This window comes from Chroicocephalus ridibundus, chromosome 16 (genome assembly GCF_963924245.1).
Source record: "Chroicocephalus ridibundus chromosome 16, bChrRid1.1, whole genome shotgun sequence".
Classification (NCBI taxonomy): domain Eukaryota; kingdom Metazoa; phylum Chordata; class Aves; order Charadriiformes; family Laridae; genus Chroicocephalus; species Chroicocephalus ridibundus.
The window spans coordinates 10,538,556-10,555,848 of record NC_086299.1 but is presented as its reverse complement, the minus strand read 5'-3'; the positions used below and the strand labels follow the sequence as shown (position 1 = coordinate 10,555,848).

Genomic DNA, 17,293 nt, shown 5'->3' with positions numbered 1-17,293 from the left:
CAGCTGCGAATTACCATTGAACCAAAATACACCGCTTAAGTGGAGTTCTACTAAAGATTGGAGAGATTTCACTTCAGGTTTTTATTAGGAAATCAATTTCTTTCCAGAGCAGACGGCGCTGAAGCTCGTCGGGAGAAGGCGTGCAGACATACATCGTCAGGGACGGTCGCTAAGACGTTGCAACGCTAATTTTGCGGACTAAGACTCACAGCACAATAAACCCCGCGGACATAACAAGCATTAAACCCTTACTCACAGTTTGGAAAGCTTTATATTCGTTTGATACTTAAGACGACTATAAAACACAGGTTTCCCCAGGCAGGCTGCGACCCACTGAGAGGAGTCGGAGGCTGCAGCCCGTCCGCGAGCGGGAGCGGCGGCACTGTTCGGAGGCTGCGGCACAACGCTCGCTCCCTCCCCAGGGACGCGCGGGCATCGATCGATAACACAAAGCAGGCGCCCGCAGAGTGCTCGTTTCCCTGCCTTTGATTAAAAGGCTGTGAACGATGGGTTTGGAGGCTGGCCGGGAGGTTTAGCTAGGTCTGAGCGTTGTGCGGGAGCTGCCAGGTCAGCATCAGGACCTGCCACTCGCCCATAAACCGCGCTCGGGTGGTCCCGCTCTCCTTAAGCAAGTCAGTCTCCGCGCAGGCAGGTGGGGCGGGCACACGCTGTCGCGCCACATTTTGCCGTTCTCCACTGAAATTCTGCATCGCGGATTTTGGGACAACGTAGATAACCCAGAGAAAAAGCATCCAGAAACCAGTGTGTTTTGCTCGGGAAACCTCCTGCAGGAGGCAGCAGGGAAGCACCTGGCCTTAGGGACCAGCGCAGCGGGAGCTTTATCAAGCAGTTTGATTTCTCTCCAGAAAACTGCTTATTTTTACGGTCAGTATTTAAAAAAAATAAAAAATAAAAAATAATAATACTCAAGGGCTGCTCAACAACAGTTATTTCAATGAGGAGGTTAAACATATATTAGCAGTGATAAGAATCTAACCGGTCACTTCAAGACTGCAGAGGAGCCCCGGTTAAGGGCACTCGATAACAACTCATAACGAGGGAGCATCCCAAACAGAGCAGCTGAAGAACCCAGAGACGAGTGCTGCAGCTGGGCTAACGCCGCGTACGCGGTATTTTCGCAACTCTTTCTGCATCAAGTCGTCATTTCCTCTCCGTCCCCTCCTGGGGCGTGAATTTCTCCCTGCGTACGAGCCAGGGAGAAGAACTCACTCAAGACACTGCTGCTGGAATGGCGGAGCAGATAACCCCACGTCTCAACTTCCCCCACTCGGAATTATTGGGTTCGTGACTGTTAATGACCGCATTCAGAGCTCCTAGGCAGCAGGCTAACATCCGACAGGGATTTTTCCACATGACACGCAGAGAGGAGCCTGCCTCCAACTCCCCTGGGTGAGAAGTCCAAGGCTGACGCTAACCCGGGGGGGTGCTAAGTGCAGGCCAGTAATGAGGAGTGGCCACGAGAGAAGCGCTTGCCTGTTTTGCTCTGCTCCTTTCTTTGTGCATCCAGCTCAGCCGCCAACCTCCGGATCTCCTCCCGGGCCATCAGCAGCCTCTGCGTGGCCTCATCCAGGTCTTGTTCAACTCTTGCACGTGATGCTTGTTCCCTCTCCAGCTCTTCCCTGTAGAACTGAAACACAAGGGCTGATGTTCCAACAGAAAGGAGATAACCCTCCTGGTGACGTGACCAGGGCAGGTCCCCCCTCCACACTACTGACCCGTCAGAACAAGGGTGGCAACGCAAACAGAAAGCAGAAGCCACTGCAGAGGCAGAAGACAGACTCTGGACAGGCAGAAGACAGACAGTGGACAACCCTCTTCGCCATGTTCCCTTGCCAAAAAGCAGGCGTGAGCAGCACGCCGCGGCTGTTTGCCTACACAAGGCTCTGGTTTTCCCTCCCTGAGACAATGCCATTAATCAAGATATGTTTTCAAACACATAAGTGTCTTCGAAGCAGAGGGCTCCACCACACCCCGTGAGAGTTCGCTCCAAGGACAAGCCGATTCTCAAAGTGCGTGGTCCCGTGGCCGTGGTTAGAGCTGGCCCCAGGCCATCCCGGCACAGCAGACCTCGTCCTTCTGTCTGCGCTTGATCCCAGGGTGCAGAAGACCCTGCTCCCACTGACGTGTGATTCAGCAGGAAAGTCGTTTCAGCTGGTATAAAAAGAGCTATTCCTCACCACCTTGACTTTGACCCACTCATCTCCAATGACATTTCTTTGACTTATCATTAAAGGCAGGCGAGCGCTCACAAGCCAGCCCTGACCCAAAGCTGGTGAGATGTTAACCCTGGCTCTCGGCAGAAGCCATTAACTCGTGCGTAGCACCAGCTAAAACCAATAAAAAAAAAACCTCACAGCACGCTCAAGAACAGGCCCACGCTTGAAATCTCAACCACGGGCCACGCCATCAGCAAGAAAACGCGCAAATACATTACCTGATTCATTGCCTCTCCAGTAAGCTGCGTGGATCCGTGCTGCTGTCGGAGTTCATCTTCTAACGTCTGATGAACGTGGTGAAACTCATCCTTGCACAGAAAGAGATTTTAGTAAATCAACACCACCAGAACACATGCTGCCACGTATCCTTAGACACCGTCTGTAGGATTTTCCGCTTCAACACATCTTGGTTAGAAGGGGGTTTGTAATCATACCTTATGTTTGAAAAGAACGTTTCAACCAGAGTTATCCCAAATCCTCGTGAAAATCCCTCAGTTGTCTCAGCTACTACTGGGAACTCTGCGGGTTCACTACTTTTTTTTTGTTTTTTTTAAACCTGTGATCTCCTTGGCCTCTTCCTTTTAGAGCCTGTGGGCTCAGCTTTGCCCAAAGCAATGTATTTGGGACTGAGCGGGCTTGACTCGCTTCATCAGAGCAACGCTGGGTCACCTCCCCACGTCCCTCTCTCTTGAGCCGCTTATCAAGTTAACAGACCCCTGCTCCCCTGCAGCCAGCGCACGGGGACCAGCACCAAGGATGCGCTAACGCTCAGGGGGTCGGCTGTCATTAATATCTTGCACCTCGGCTCTAGAGAGGTGAGCGTGCTTGCACGCGCAGAGCTCCGAAAGCATTTCCCCACCCAGAGACGACTACACGAAGACGCGTGTTTGTACCCCGGCTTTTTGCATTAGCGAGGATGCATCAAAATAAAAAAAAAAAAAAAAAAAAAAATCAATTATGCTTGAGCAGTCCAGCTAAAAGCTGCATTCATTTCTGTAACGGACAGGAACGTATCCGGACCTTCGGTCTAAGGGTGAAACAAGTACGTAACAGGTCATTTGCGAATAAGAAAGGCTACATGTTCCAGTAAACAGAGTAACAAGAGCAATTAACCTATTAACCTGTAACACTGCCGCGGCTCTAATGATTCTGTAAAACAAGTGTGCTGCTACCCCAAACAACGGAGCGCTTAATCAACAGTTTCTAGTTCACAAGCACAGACAGCAATGACATCATCCGGGGAGAAGAAACAGTCCGCTTTAGAGAAACTGTTTTCCTGGGAAATAGATCTCTGGTCTGTCTTTCACCTGGTTTTAAAAACACAGAGAGAAAGGTGCCCAGTGTAAGAATCCCAAAGAAGTTGTGTTTGATTAACACTGGTGCTAAGCACCAGTATAGGTTAGGGGCGGACATGCTGGGAAGCAGCTCTGAGGAGAAGGACCTGGGGGTCCTGGTAGACAGCAAATTCTCCATGAGCCAGCAGTGTGCCCTTGTTGCCAAAAAGGCCAATGGCATCCCGGGCTGCATAGGGAAGAGTGTGGCCAGTAGGTCGAAGGAGGTCATTCTCCCCCTCTACTCTGCACTGGCGAGGCCACAACTGGAGTACTGTGTCCAGTTTTGGGCTCCCCAGTTCAAGAGGGACAGGGAACTACTGGAGCGAGTCCAGCGAAGGGCAACCAAGATGATTATGGGACTGGAGCATCTCCCTGATGAGGAAAGGCTGAGAGAGCTGGGACTCTTTAGCCTGGAGAAGAGAAGGTTGAGGGGGGACCTGATTAATGTTGACGAGTATCTAAAGGGTGGGTTGAAGGAGGATGGTGCCAGGCTCTTTTCAACGGTTCCCAGTGACAGGACAAGGGGCAACGGGCACAAGCTGGAACTTAGGAAGTTCCGTTCAAATACACGGAAAAACTTCTTTACGGTGAGGGTGACAGAGCCCTGGAACAGGCTGCCCAGGGAGGGTGTGGAGTCCCCTTCTCGGGAGATTTTCAAGCCCCGCCTGGATGCAGCCCTGAGAGATGTGCTTTAGGCAATCCTGCTCTAGCAGGGGAGTGGGACTAGATGATCTCTAGAGGTCCCTTCCAACTCTGAAGATTCCGTGATTCGCAACGAGGAGCGTTAATCTTACAATGGGTTTCGATCATGCAAGAATATATTTCCCTTTAATAAGTCTCGTTCCTCAAAACAGCTGCACGTGAAGTGGGTAAAAATCAGGTATTTACAGCCTTGTCCACCTACTAGGGGACTCTGGCACCACGGAGAGGAGGAATTCAAGTCAACTCCACGCTGCACTTCACACATAGAGCGCCTACGTTGTCTCCCCGTACAGCACTTCGCCTTGGCTCTGTCCTTCAGCCAGCCCAGCTGCACCAGCGCTCTCTCCATCTTCACCCAGCAGCCAAGACCAGGCCGGTTACAGAAACATGGTCGTTACAGGATCATTGGAAAGAAGGGTCCCGCGAGGGGACTGCTCGGAGAAGTCAGCTGCACCCTCAACGACAAGCTCTGCGCGAGAAGGCTTGGATACGCCGCCAGGCTTGCGGGCACCTGCATCCTCCATTTGCCCTGGCCCCACTGCCCTTGCTCAGCCGCGGCTCCGAAGGAAGAGCAAATCCAATCACAGCTGGTAAATGCTTGGGAGAAGACGTGGTTAACTGGTGTTTCGCTGGAAGCTCTGCTTCCCCTTTTTAACTACAGTGGGGTTTCTACCACAATGCTTCGCAGGAAAAAATGGCGTGCTCGCAGCAAATATTTGCGTCAAATGACAGGGATTCACGGGCAGATTCCTCGGGATTTGCAGAGAGGTGTTTTCTATCCGAGAGCAGGGGACAGCACATCGGGGCAGATTCTCTTCCTCACTTCAAACAGATTCTTTGATTCCAAGGTGGATATTTACACCTGAAGGTGTTACTGTACCATGGGTGAATCCTGAATGACACCCAGCTCTGCAGTAGTTAGGCGTATTGGGGCTCTCCAGCCAGAAAGGGATGCTCTTGAGGTCGGTAAAATCCCAAGTGGCACAGAAAAGGTGGATAAAAAGGCAATTGTTCACTGCCTCTGAACACAAGAGCTGGAGAGCATCAAACGGAGCCAGGAGACAGCAAGCTGAGACAAAGGAACTTCATGTGGCCGTGGCTGAGCTGCGGAAGTCCTTGCTACAAGACGTCGATGATATTAAGAAAACTGCGTGGGTTTAACAAGCAACCAAATTCATGGAAGATAAAAACGAATCGAGAATACTAGACACAACGGCACCTCTGGTACAGACACTACACACCACTGGAGGCAAGGGGAGCACTGGCGATGAACTGTCACGACATGTTTGCCCTCCTATGAACCCGTCTTCTGAGGTTTTGCGTTTGGCTCCTGGTCAGATGGTGCCAACGCAGCCCAGAGCACGCTGAATCATAGAATCATAGAATCATAGGGTTGGAAGGGACCTCTGGAGATCATCTAGTCCAACCCCCCTGCCAGAGCAGGGTCACCTAGAGCAGGTTACACAGGAACACGTCCAGGTGGGTTTTGAATGTCTCCAGAGATGGAGACTCCACCACCTCTCTGGGCAGCCTGTTCCAGTGCTCTGCCACCCTCAGGGTAAAGAAGTTCCTCCTCATGTTTAGGTGGAACTTCCTATGTTCCAGTTTGTGCCCATTGCCTCTTGTCCTGTCCCCGGGCACCACTGAAAAGAGCCTCGCCCCATCGTCCTGACACCCACCCTTTAAGTATTTATAAGCGTTGATAAGGTCACCCCTCAGACGTCTTTTTTCCAGACTGAAGAGACCCAAATCCCTCAGCCTTTCCTCATAAGAGAGGTGTTCCAGTCCCCTAATCATCCTCGTAGCCCTCCGCTGCACCCTTTCCAGCAGTTCCCTGTCCCTCTTGAACCGGGGAGCCCAGAACTGGACACAGTACTCCAGGTGCGGTCTCACCAAGGCAGAGTAGAGGGGGAGGATGACCTCCCTTGACCTGCTGGCCACGCTCCTCTTGATGCACCCCAGGATGCCATTGGCCTTCTTGGCCACAAGGGCACATTGCTGACTCATGGTCATCCTGTTGTCCACCAGGACTCCCAGGTCTCTTTCCACAGAGCTGCTCTCCAGCAGGTCAGCACCCAACCTGTACTGGTGCATGGGGTTGTTCCTCCCCAGGTGCAGCACCCTACACTTGCCCTTGTTGAACTTCATAAGGTTTCTCTCTGCCCAGATCTCCAACCTGTCCAGGTCTCTCTGTATGGCGGCACAGCCTTCCGGTGTGTCAGCCACCCCACCCAGCTTGGTGTCATCAGCAAACTTGCTGAGGGTGCACTCTATCCCCTCATCCAGGTCATTGATGAATATGTTGAACAGGACTGGACCCAGTACTGACCCCTGGGGAACACCACTCGTCACTGGTCTCCAACTAGACTCTGTGCCCCTAATCACAACCCTCTGAGCTCTATCTTTCAACCAGTTTTCTATCCACCCCACTGTCCATTCATCTAACCCACACTTCCTAAGCTTCCCTATGAGGATGCTGTGGGAGACCGTGTCAAACGCCTTGCTTAAGTCAAGGTAGACCACATCTACCGCCCTCCCCTCATCTATCCATCTAGTCATGCCATCGTAGAAGGCTATCAGGTTAGTCAGACATGATTTCCCCCTGGTGAATCCATGCTGAGTACTTCTGATAGCTTTCCTTTCCTCCACGCGCCTTGAGATGACACCCAGAACGAGCTGTTCCATCATCTTTCCAGGGATGGAGGTGAGGCTGACCGGCCTGTAGTTCCCCGGCTCCTCCTTCTTGCCTTTCTTGAAGACTGGAGTGACATTGGCTTTCCTCCAGTCCGCAGGCACCTCGCCTGTTCTCCAGGACTTTTCAAAGATGATGGAGAGCGGCCCAGCAATGACTTCCGCCAGCTCCCTCAGCACTCTCGGGTGCATCCCATCAGGGCCCATGGACTTGTGAATATCTAGATGATCTAATTGGTCCCTCACTCGCTCCTCCTCAACCCAAGGGAAGTCGTCTTCTTTCCCTGTTACTTTATTCAATGCCTGGGACTCCTGAGGGCTGGGCCGAGCAGAAAAGACCGAAGCAAAGAAGGCATTCAGTAACTCTGCCTTCTCCACATCCTCCGTCACCATGACTCCTGCCTCATTCAGCAGTGGGCCTACAACTTCCCTGGTCTTCCTTTTGCTTCCAATATACTTGTAGAAGCTCTTTTTGTTTTGCTTGATGTCCCTAGCCAGGTCTAATTCCAAGGCGGCCTTGGCTTTCCTTGTTTCATCCCTGCACGCTCTGGTGGCATTCTTGTAATCCTCCCAAGGGGTCAGTCCCTTCTTCCACTTATTATAAACTTCCTTCTTCCACTTGAGCTTTTTCTGAAGCTCCCTGCTCAACCATGCAGGTCTCCTGCGTCCCTTGGCCGATTTCTTTCTCTTAGGGATGCACCGATCCTGAGCTTGGAGGAAGTGGTCTTTGAATATCAACCAGCTTTCTTGAGCCCCTTTGCCTTCCAGAGCCCTAGCCCACGGGATCTCTCCAAGCAGTTTCTTAAAGAGGTCGAAGTTAGCCCTCCTGAAATCCAAGGTTGTAATTTTACTTCTTGTTGTTGTTTTGTGGATAGTACCCATGATCCTGAACTCAATCATTTCATGATCACTACAACCTAGGGTGCCCCCAACCTTAATGTCCTCCACCAATCCCTCTGTGTTTGTCAGTACCAGGTCCAGGAGTGCTCCTCTCCTTGTTGGCTCCTGTACCACCTGTGTCAAAAAGTTGTCATCAATGCACTGGAGGAGCCTCCTGGACTGTGCATGCCTGGCTGTGTGGTCTTCCCAGCAGATATCGGGGTGATTGAAGTCCCCCATGAGAACCAGGGCCTGCGCTTGCGAGGCTACCTTCAGTTGTCTGTAGAAAGCCTCATCAGTCTCCCCATCCTGATCAGGTGGCCTGTGATAAACACCCACAACAGTGTCCCTCATATTTGCCTGTCCCTTAATCCTCACCCATAAGCTCTCAACCCGCTCTTCATCCGCCCCTAGTGAGAGCTCGATGCATTCCAAATGCTCTCTCACATAGAGTGCAATTCCACCACCACGCCTCGCTGGTCTGTCTTTCCTGAAAAGGACATAGCCATCCATGACAGCATTCCAGTCATGCGAGTTGTCCCACCACGTCTCAGTAATTGCAATGAGATCATGGCCCCGCAACCGCACACAGACCTCCAGCTCTTCCTGCTTATTCCCCATGCTGCGTGCATTGGTGTATAAGCATTTCAGAGAGGGAGTTGTGTGTGTAGTTTTGACCCTTGAGATGTGGTGTGCCTTCTGGCTTTCAGAAATACTGGCACACTGGCCCACGAGCGCTGAGCAACTACACCCTGGCACCTCACCAGCAAGCCCAGTACCATCCCCACCCCCCTTCAGATCTAGTTTAAAGCCCTCTCTCTAGTTTAAAGCTGCTCAGCGGGTCTGCCGAGCCTCCCTCCTTCAGCGAGCTCGCCCAAAAAAAGCCCAAGAAGCTTCTCAACTCCAAACCAGTTTTATCAGAATGAAAAACTAGAACCTAAAAACCGTAGAAAGTTCAAGGCAGCGACAGCAGACGAGACAGCAATGAAGTGCTCTGTCTGCAAGTCTTTTACCTGCTTGTGCCCCAGCCAACGCCATGTTGGAGGTCACCAAACCCTGCTGGGTCCCCCCCTGTCCCCAGGAGGGCTTTCCTGGGAATCCTGGCTGGCTGCTCTTTGCCGGGGCTGCAGCTCCTGGCCCTCTCGTGTCCCCCTCGCAGCCTGGAGCCGTCTCCCCTAAGCTCACCCCCCGGGTCCCCAGGCAGGAGCAACCCCTCTCCCTCCAGGGGGACAACCCGGCCTGGCCACTTCGGAATTGGCAGAAGGAGAGTGGGAAAAAGAAAAAGACTTAATGCTCTGCATCACAAATCCTGCAGGGCTAAACAGGGCCTAGACCTGACCCAGCACAGCAATTTTTATGCTCCTGTATGTCCAACAGCCATTGCTGTCAGAAGTAAGTTATGGATGAGGCCAGGGGGAATAGCAACGTGGGAGAAACAGCTACAAGGCCTGGGCTCCAGCTCCATGAAACAGCCATATTCAGGAGCAGGTGGAAATCGGTGGCCTTGGTGGGAGGGAGATCTCCCTAACTGAGGTGATCGGTCACAAACTGCCTCTCCAACACGCAGCAGCTGCTGCTCCTCCTCCACCATTTGTCAGTGCTCCTCATCTCGACCTCGGAAAGCAAAGACTCAAGACATGGAAGGTCCTCTCCAACCTGCCAATCATCAAGTCACGCTGTGAAATTCATTTCCTGAGCTCAGTTTGTAAAGAGAGGTTTGCTCAACTTCCACCCTCTAGCTCAGCAGCCAGAAGACAAGGAAAGAGTTTTAATCTCACCTAAAGTATAGGGAAATTTTTTTTTTCTTCAATTAATGGCTTTCAGGGGAACTCAGCCACCTGGAATTAAACACTGGATCATCGGGAAATCTGGATTAGTAGAAAATCATTACGCAGTGAAGATCCTCAGACCAACTCTATCACAAACTCTTCAACATTTGCTCTGTTAAAATTAACCCTATGCAAGACGTGGGAGCAAATCAACTGTAAGTACACGTGTGTGAAAACTAATAAAGAAATCAACTTCAGCGTTAAGGATCCCCGGTGTCCTCATAGATAGGAGAAATATTTTTACTTTAAAAAAAAAAATATCCCGAAGACAATCTTTTTCCCCAACGTGCTTTCAGAGAGCCTGAGCAGCAGCAGGTACCTGAAGCTGTGCCGCACGCAGCCTGTCTATGCAGCCGCGTGAATTCAACTTCTGATCCGCGATCTCCAGTTTCTCCAGCAGCGTCGTTCTTTCTACCAGTAAATAAGCAATCTGTTCGCTGGCATGACTGTGAGCTATTTCGGACAAGCCTTCCTGTTCCAGCATCTCCTCCACCTCCTTCAGCTGGGCTTCTGCAAGACAAGGCTTTTTGTGAGCAGAGGAACAAACAAAGCCCAATTCCTCCCGGATCTGCGTCCTGGCTCCTCCAAACGCTCCCCACCACAACAGCCCTGGAGCTCACCAGCAGCTCATAAAACATTTAGTCTCTTTTCCTGCTTCCCGCCTCCCGTCCCCTCTTCTAATCCCACTGTCCCAAAGTTTCTGCTCACATCCGCCACCCCGCCTGCCAAGCAAGTGATAGGACCTGCTCCATCCAGACTGGGTTCTCCTGCCTTGCTTTAAGTGGGAGAGTTATTGCCATCATTTTCCTCTACCCAGTGGCTAAGTTTCACCAGCCTGGTTATCCACAACCCTTTTACGCCTTAATACAATGTGGTGGCAATTAAACAAGAGATTAAAAAGGCGTGGAGAGAAACAAGGCGGACAGGCAAGCACATAAACGTTTACTTTGGAAGAAGAGACACAAAATACCGCATCGCTCATACGAGCGGAGCAGCGCTATTTTCCTACGGACTGTCTGGTAGGGAGGTGGATCCGAATATCTTATTTTTCCCCAGGCACAGCAGCGACGCAGAGCAGCGCCTGGTGCATTGCGCGCAGTGGAGGTCGGGGCGTTGGATCCCATGCGATCCGGTACGAAAGCACGGCGAGGAACCAGCAAGGGCCTGAAGCAGTTGGAGAAGCAGCTTCTGTGGGCACAAAGGGACTCGGAGTACTTCTGAAAACACGGCCTGAGAAATCACTCCCTGAACAGCGTTCCTGACCCGTTCCTCCAAAACCAGCCATAAACCCAGGCTAAGGACTGCTCCTGGTAACTCAGACCTGTTGTTTGAAGGCGTCCGGTAGAATTAAAGGAGCAAAAAATCCTTTTAGAATTAAACTGTTGATTCGTCACCATTTATCCCAAAATTATAGCTAGGAAGAGTCCGTACTGGGAAAAAAGTCAAGATTCAATGGCCTCCAAGGCAAACAGATGACAACAACATTGGCACCGTTGTGTTTGTGCAACAAACGGTGGTTAAAAAGAGCCCCTCGCTCACACGGTTGGAAATTTATCTGCCAGGAGAACACGAGGAACCTTTGGTCTCCTGCATGGTCAGGTCAGCGATGCCCGCACTGGATCCAATAGCTTGTTCAGCTATGGAAGTGTTTTTCAAAACCTCCCTATTTAATTCATTCTGAAAAGAAAACCAACAAACTCTGCGCCCAATTTCTAGCCCAAACTAGATTATAAAGGTTTCCGAGTGCTGTAGGATGGGAAGCGGGGGGAATTGTGGGTTCTGTACGGAGGAAGGAGGGATATTCGCACGCTTTCACTGCTTAAGGAGCTAGAGTTAGACACCTAAAGTTCAGCAGAGCAAATATTCCTCGTACTGTTACACAGGATACATACACAGCTCTGGATAAGCGTGTTCCTCACTTCCATACACTGGATTTCACAGGGGACCCAGTGCAATCACATCCTAAGGCTCAAATCAATCGCATGTTTCCACTCCGCATTTCGCGGCCAGCTCTGTCCAGCCCTATGGATGGAAAACACCCTGCGGTTTCCCGTTCGCCTTCCCCCGTGGTTACAAATTACGGCTTGTTCAATGAAGAGGTCAAACATGGCTGACTTGCAGCGTTCCTGCGCAAAGCAGAACAAAATATTGCGTTCTGCAGTTTAAAAATAGCTGGCCACTTGCTCCACGTGCATTACGAAGAGCCCACAGCTCGTACTCAACTGAATTCCCCCTTGCCTCCAACCTGCCTTGCAACTTCCTCCCACGGTTTTGCCAAATCCCGTGTAAAATAAGCTGAAAGTTCCTCTCTTGTATGGCCAGAAACGGGACAACCATCTTCCTGTAGGACCGATGCTCTCATCTCATATGGTGGCTCTTACACTGACAGCTTTCATGCAAGTACTTCCCCTGCACCACAATATAGTTTGGGGTAACAGGATCTAGACATCTTCCCCAGGCTGAAGAGGGAAAAAAGATTTGGGAGGATGAGGGGAGCCTGCCGCACACCGCATGGATTACCTGCTTGTAAAAACCCATGAATTTCTTAAGAGTATCTCCAACACCTTCCCTGCCACATCCACCGCGTCCCATTTGAGAAGGGCAAACACCTCGTAGGAGCAACGTGGCACTGACGCGTTCCTGCCAGGAGGCATCTCCGGCACCACCTCTGCACACTCGCTTCTTTGGAAGGGAGTTTTATGTTCGCAAAGGTGTCTTACCCCAGGAAGTTTCTCAGAAAAAAGCAGTCTGCTGGTATCCTCACACCCACCACAGAAGCCGCATCCTCTCGTCCATGCTGGGTACGTTCAAGCAGAGCAGCTGTTACGATAAACGAGATGAGCCTACGACTATTTAATTCTTTTTGTTTCGCTTTTTAAACAAATCGAGGCAAGCCTTCAGCAGCGTTTTACTACAGTTATGTTTGTTTTTCAGAAAGGCTTTTGGTAATGCAGCGCATGAGTTATCGATTTGCCCTCCAAAAACACCGATGCGTATTTGACAAGAACCATCGGAAACGGATTACGAACTGCCTCGAGGAAAGGAAAAATTTCACTCTGGGCAGAGGTACCAAATGAGGTAAAGCTCAGATCAATAGCCCAACATAAAACCAGCAGTGCCTGCTCTCTAGAGTAACCCTTCGAGCCCATTCGAGGCAAGAAGTGTAAACGTGTAAGCAGAAACTTACTTTTTATCACCAGAAACAGCTTTTAGCAGATCTAACTGCTCCCAGCGATCCTCAGACCAAGCAGAGCTTCGGATCCGTTTGGCTGCTTGAGGAAGGGGGAGCGCGCTCAGCCCTGGGAGCCCGCCCAAGCGACATCCTGCATTTACCCAAGCCTTTGCCTCTTCCCTTCCCCATCCCACAGCTCCCCGGAGCCGGGACTCCCAAGTGTCCCTACAAGCAAGGTCAGGACGGATCCTGGCCACTTGCACCTCACCATTCGCAGGTCAGGCCCCTCCTTTGTACCACAGGCTTGAACCAGCCTCTGTCCTCAACTGCCCCTTCCCATCTGAACTCGTTACCGTTTCCCAAAAGCTCCCTACCACCATCCTCTGCTCTTGCCTTGCCCACGTTTTGTTTAACAACCCCAGTAGAATGGGGTCTGCCTTTCCACGAGACCCTTCTCCAGCCCCATCTGCAGTATCATCTTGTCCCTACTAAGGACAGCCAGCCGCCCCACAAACATAAGAGGGGGGGGTAAGACCCAGAGGACAACCAACTTCTAGTCCATAGAATCACAGAATGGTGTGCGTTGGAAGGGACCCTAAAGATCACGTCGTTCCGACCCCTTCCACTAGACCAGTGGAAGGCTCCAAGCCCCGGCCAACCTGGCCTTGAACCCCTCCAGGGATGGGGCAGCCACAGCTGCTCTGGGCAACCTGGGCCAGGGGCTCACCGCCCTCACAGCAAAGAATTTCTTCCTCAGATCTCATCTCAATCTCCCCTCTTGCAGTTTGACACCGTTCCCCCTCGTCCTATCGCTACACGCCCTTGTAAAAAGTCCCTCCCCTGCTTTCTTGTAGGCCCCTTCAGATACTGGAAAGCTGCTCTAAGGTCTCGCCGGAGCCTTCTCTTCTCCAGGCTGAACATCCCCAACTCTCCCAGTTCAAGACCTTCAGCTTGTCCTCCACCCTACAGGGCGCAGGAGGCAGCCCTGGGTTAGTTTACACAAGCCCTGATGAAAAGCAGAGGCCCAGGGAACAGCCGCAGCGATGCGGCACCCGACCCTGCAGCAGAGGTTACGTTAGAGCCCCAGAGCAGGCAATGACCTGACAGAAGTCTTTGAGAAAGAGCAGCAGCAGCGACGGGCAGTGCTTCTTTCAGTGAAGAGGCTGACCTGCGAAGCAAAAGGCCAGTCCCTCAAGAAAACAACCTACGAGCATCCCAAAACACACCAGGGCTGGCATCTCGCCCTGCAGAGGACAGCCTGGTGGAAGGCAGGGCTTCACCCCCTGCCCAGATCACTAAATCATCAGTGCGTATCGCAGGACCGCAGCTAATGCCCTCAGTAAGGCAATAGCCAGTCTTAAAAACCAAAGTCTGACCGTGATATCCCAAAGAAAACTCCTCCAGAGAGCTGCAGAGAAACACCGTATGGCACCAAAGCGCCGCAGAACCACAAAACCCCCCTCGGGGACGGCTTGCTCACAATTAGTAACCCAGCAGGGTAAGGGACACGGTTCTGTGTTTCCATTCGAGTGTTAATCATTGCTCAACAGCCACAAAAATCCCTAAAAGATGGAAAAAGTCCAAAGGAGCAGAGGCGCTACGCGGAAATAAATGCAAAGCCAGGTTTGGGGACATTTTTGTCATTTGCCTGCCACCTCGTGGGGAAGATGAGAGAAGAACCAGTAATAAAGTTTTCTGCCACAGCGACGCTCGCGAAGGCTCATTAGTCATTTAAACCCTTGCGTACCAGCATTTTCAACACTAAACGATGGCTTTGCGTGCCCGGAGGAACCAGATTTTCAGGCAGTGCTTAAGCGCGCCCATCTTTATTATCTTTTGTCCTGCACGTGGGTCGGGGCAATCCCAACCACAGATACAGGATGGGTGGGGAACGGATTGAGAGAAGCTCTGAGGAGAAGGACTTGGGGGTCCTGGTTGATGAGAAGCTCAACGTGACCTGGCAACGCGCGCTGGCAGCCCAGAAAGCCGACCACATCCTGGGCTGCATCAAAAGCAGTGTGGCATGCAGGGCGAGGGAGGGGATTCTGCCCCTCTGCTCCGGTGAGATCCCACCGGGAATACTGTGTGCAGCTTTGGAGTCCCCAACATAAGAAGGACATGGATAGGTCTAGAGGAGGGCCATGAAGATGATCAAAGGGCTGGAGCCCCTCTGCTGTGAGGACAGGCTGAGAGAGTTGGGATTGTTCAGCCTGGAGAAGAGAAGGCTCCGGGGAGACCATATAGAAGCCTTCCTGTATTTAAGCAGGGCCTACGAGAAAGATGTGGAGAGACTCTTCATCAGGGAGTGTAGTGAGAGGACGAGGGGGAAGGGTTTTACACTGCAAGAGGGGAGATTGAGATGACATCTGAGGAAGAAATTCTTCGCTGTGAGGGTGGTGAGCCCCTGGCCCAGGGTGCCCAGAGAAGCTGTGGCTGCCCCATCCCTGGAGGGGTTCAAGGCCAGGTTGGACGGGGCTTGGAGCAGCCTGGGCTGGTGGGAGGTGTCCCTGCCCAGGGCAGGGGGGTGGAACTAGATAATCTTTAAGGTCCCCTTCAACCCGAACCATTCTATGATCTTTGAGAAGTCTCTCCCATCAAATGCACTCACTGAAAGCCGCAGGCTGGCCAAAACTGAACAGAGACTCAAAACTGCACGTAATTTCCCAAAATTCCTGCATTTGCTGCCCCAAACAAAGCGTGCATAACAAAGAAACTGTTCAAGCTGTGCCGTCACCCCCGATTTTACCTTAGGCCCAAGATAACACGCACCACAAAAGCAGAAGTTACTGATAAGGGTGTGCTGCTATTAGCAGTACCCAGAGCACAACAGAAGACTAGGAAGACTGAAGAAAATCAAGAACTAAACCCAACAAAATGTATCTGCCCTTACTGGAAGCGATTCCAGGGTTTGAGAAGAAAGCAAATCATTTGAAGTGCAACAATTCGTTTTAAACAAAATGACTATACTGGAATAAGCGCACGGGACAAGTTTGGAATCACCATCGCAAACGTATCACCACCCTTCGAAGTTGTTTTAAAACACGTGGACTTTGTCTAAACCAAAGCCAATGGCCAGTTCACTGACTTCAGTGGGAACGCAGCTCGACATTCAGTTACCTAAGGAGTCGCTGCCAATTAATGCAGAGTTGGAAAACAAACAGCAGCACCAATTCTGTTCTTCGGACAGCCTGTGGGAGACGGTTAGTGCAACAACAGAGCCACACGACGCGAGAAACTGCCTGAATCCCTGAATAAGGACAGTAAAAGCAGACAAGAACCTCTACGTCGATTACAAATCGGTTCCGGTATGTCATTAACGCTCCTGCCAACCTCCCAAACAACATACCACGCGTGCTGCTCTAGCGGAACTCACTGAGAAACGCCGCTCTGCTCTCAAGGCAGCTTTAGACCGGCTCGGCTGAAAGACCCGTACGCCACTGCCTGCCATCGCCTCTCCTCGGGCCGCGCTGGGGAGGGAAAGGATTACCCTGCTGCAGCTGCAGCCGCCTCAGCTCAAGCCTGAGCTGGTCGTTTTCTTTTTCATATTCGGTGGTGAGCGCGTCCCGTTCCTCCGTCAGGTTGCGGACGTGGCCCACGTAGCTTTCCACCTGGAAACACAGAAAACTTCGCTCTACCTGAGCCTGTTTGCCAACGCCCGGCCTGCAAATCGCTCCCCATCCGCCCGTTTTGAGGATAACCTCAAACATTGGTAGGACACGGCTTCTCTGTGCCTTTGTGACATCTGGGGATGTTAAAAACTTGACCGAAGGGTCTGGGAGGCGGGAGGGGATGGAGGCAGGGAGGTGCTGGGAACTCTTGACCTGGGGAGATGCTGGGCGCTCTCTGGCTCCCCAGGGAGGGGAACCGGGAGCTCCCGAGGCTATGAGGGAAGCAGATTTTGGCTGTGAGCATCCATGAACCCACTGCTGGTGCGAAAAGAGGGGAAAACAGGAACGTTTGGGCCCGGCTGGGCTAAAAACCAAAGGGGGAACTCCGGCCCTTACGTCTCTCATCTCCTCGGCCCTCCGCCGCTCCAGCTCGCCCAGCCGGGCCTCGGCGCGTCGCAGCAGCCGCCAGGCCAGGCCCAGCTGCTCCTCGGCCGGGGCGGCGGGGTCGGCGCCCTCCGCCCGCAGCCAGCGGCGGACGGTCTCTGCCGGCACCGGGGCCTCCGCCTGCGGGGGAACCGAGAGCAGCCGTGAGCGAGGGGGGTCCGGCGGTCACCGTGCGTGTGTGTCCCCCCCCACCCCCCAGTGCCGGGCACCCACCGGGGCGGCGGCGGCCGCCTCCATGCGGCGCGGGGCCAGGCCGCCCCCCCACCGGCGCCATGGCAACGGGCGGCCCCAGCGCCCCGCCCCGGCCACGCCCCCTCGTAGGCCACGCCCCTCGTGCCTAGGCCACGCCCCCTCATAGACCACGGGCTCCGGGCCGCCACGGGCTCCGGGCCGCCAC

The 17,293-nt window shown here is 52.5% G+C and overlaps 1 protein-coding gene across 1 annotated transcript in view; it reads right to left on the bottom strand.

Annotated features, from left to right (window-relative positions):
- CCDC30 (coiled-coil domain containing 30) overlaps window positions 1-17,293 on the bottom strand; it is a 53,206-nt gene that overhangs the window by 33,215 nt on the left and 2,698 nt on the right. The window contains exons 2-6 of the mRNA XM_063353857.1: window positions 16,849-17,016; window positions 16,332-16,452; window positions 9,992-10,182; window positions 2,456-2,545; window positions 1,495-1,648 (exon numbers count right to left, since the gene is read on the bottom strand). Coding sequence (XP_063209927.1) covers window positions 1,495-1,648; window positions 2,456-2,545; window positions 9,992-10,182; window positions 16,332-16,452; window positions 16,849-17,016 — 724 coding nt within the window. The remainder of the gene's footprint in view (window positions 1-1,494; window positions 1,649-2,455; window positions 2,546-9,991; window positions 10,183-16,331; window positions 16,453-16,848; window positions 17,017-17,293) is intronic.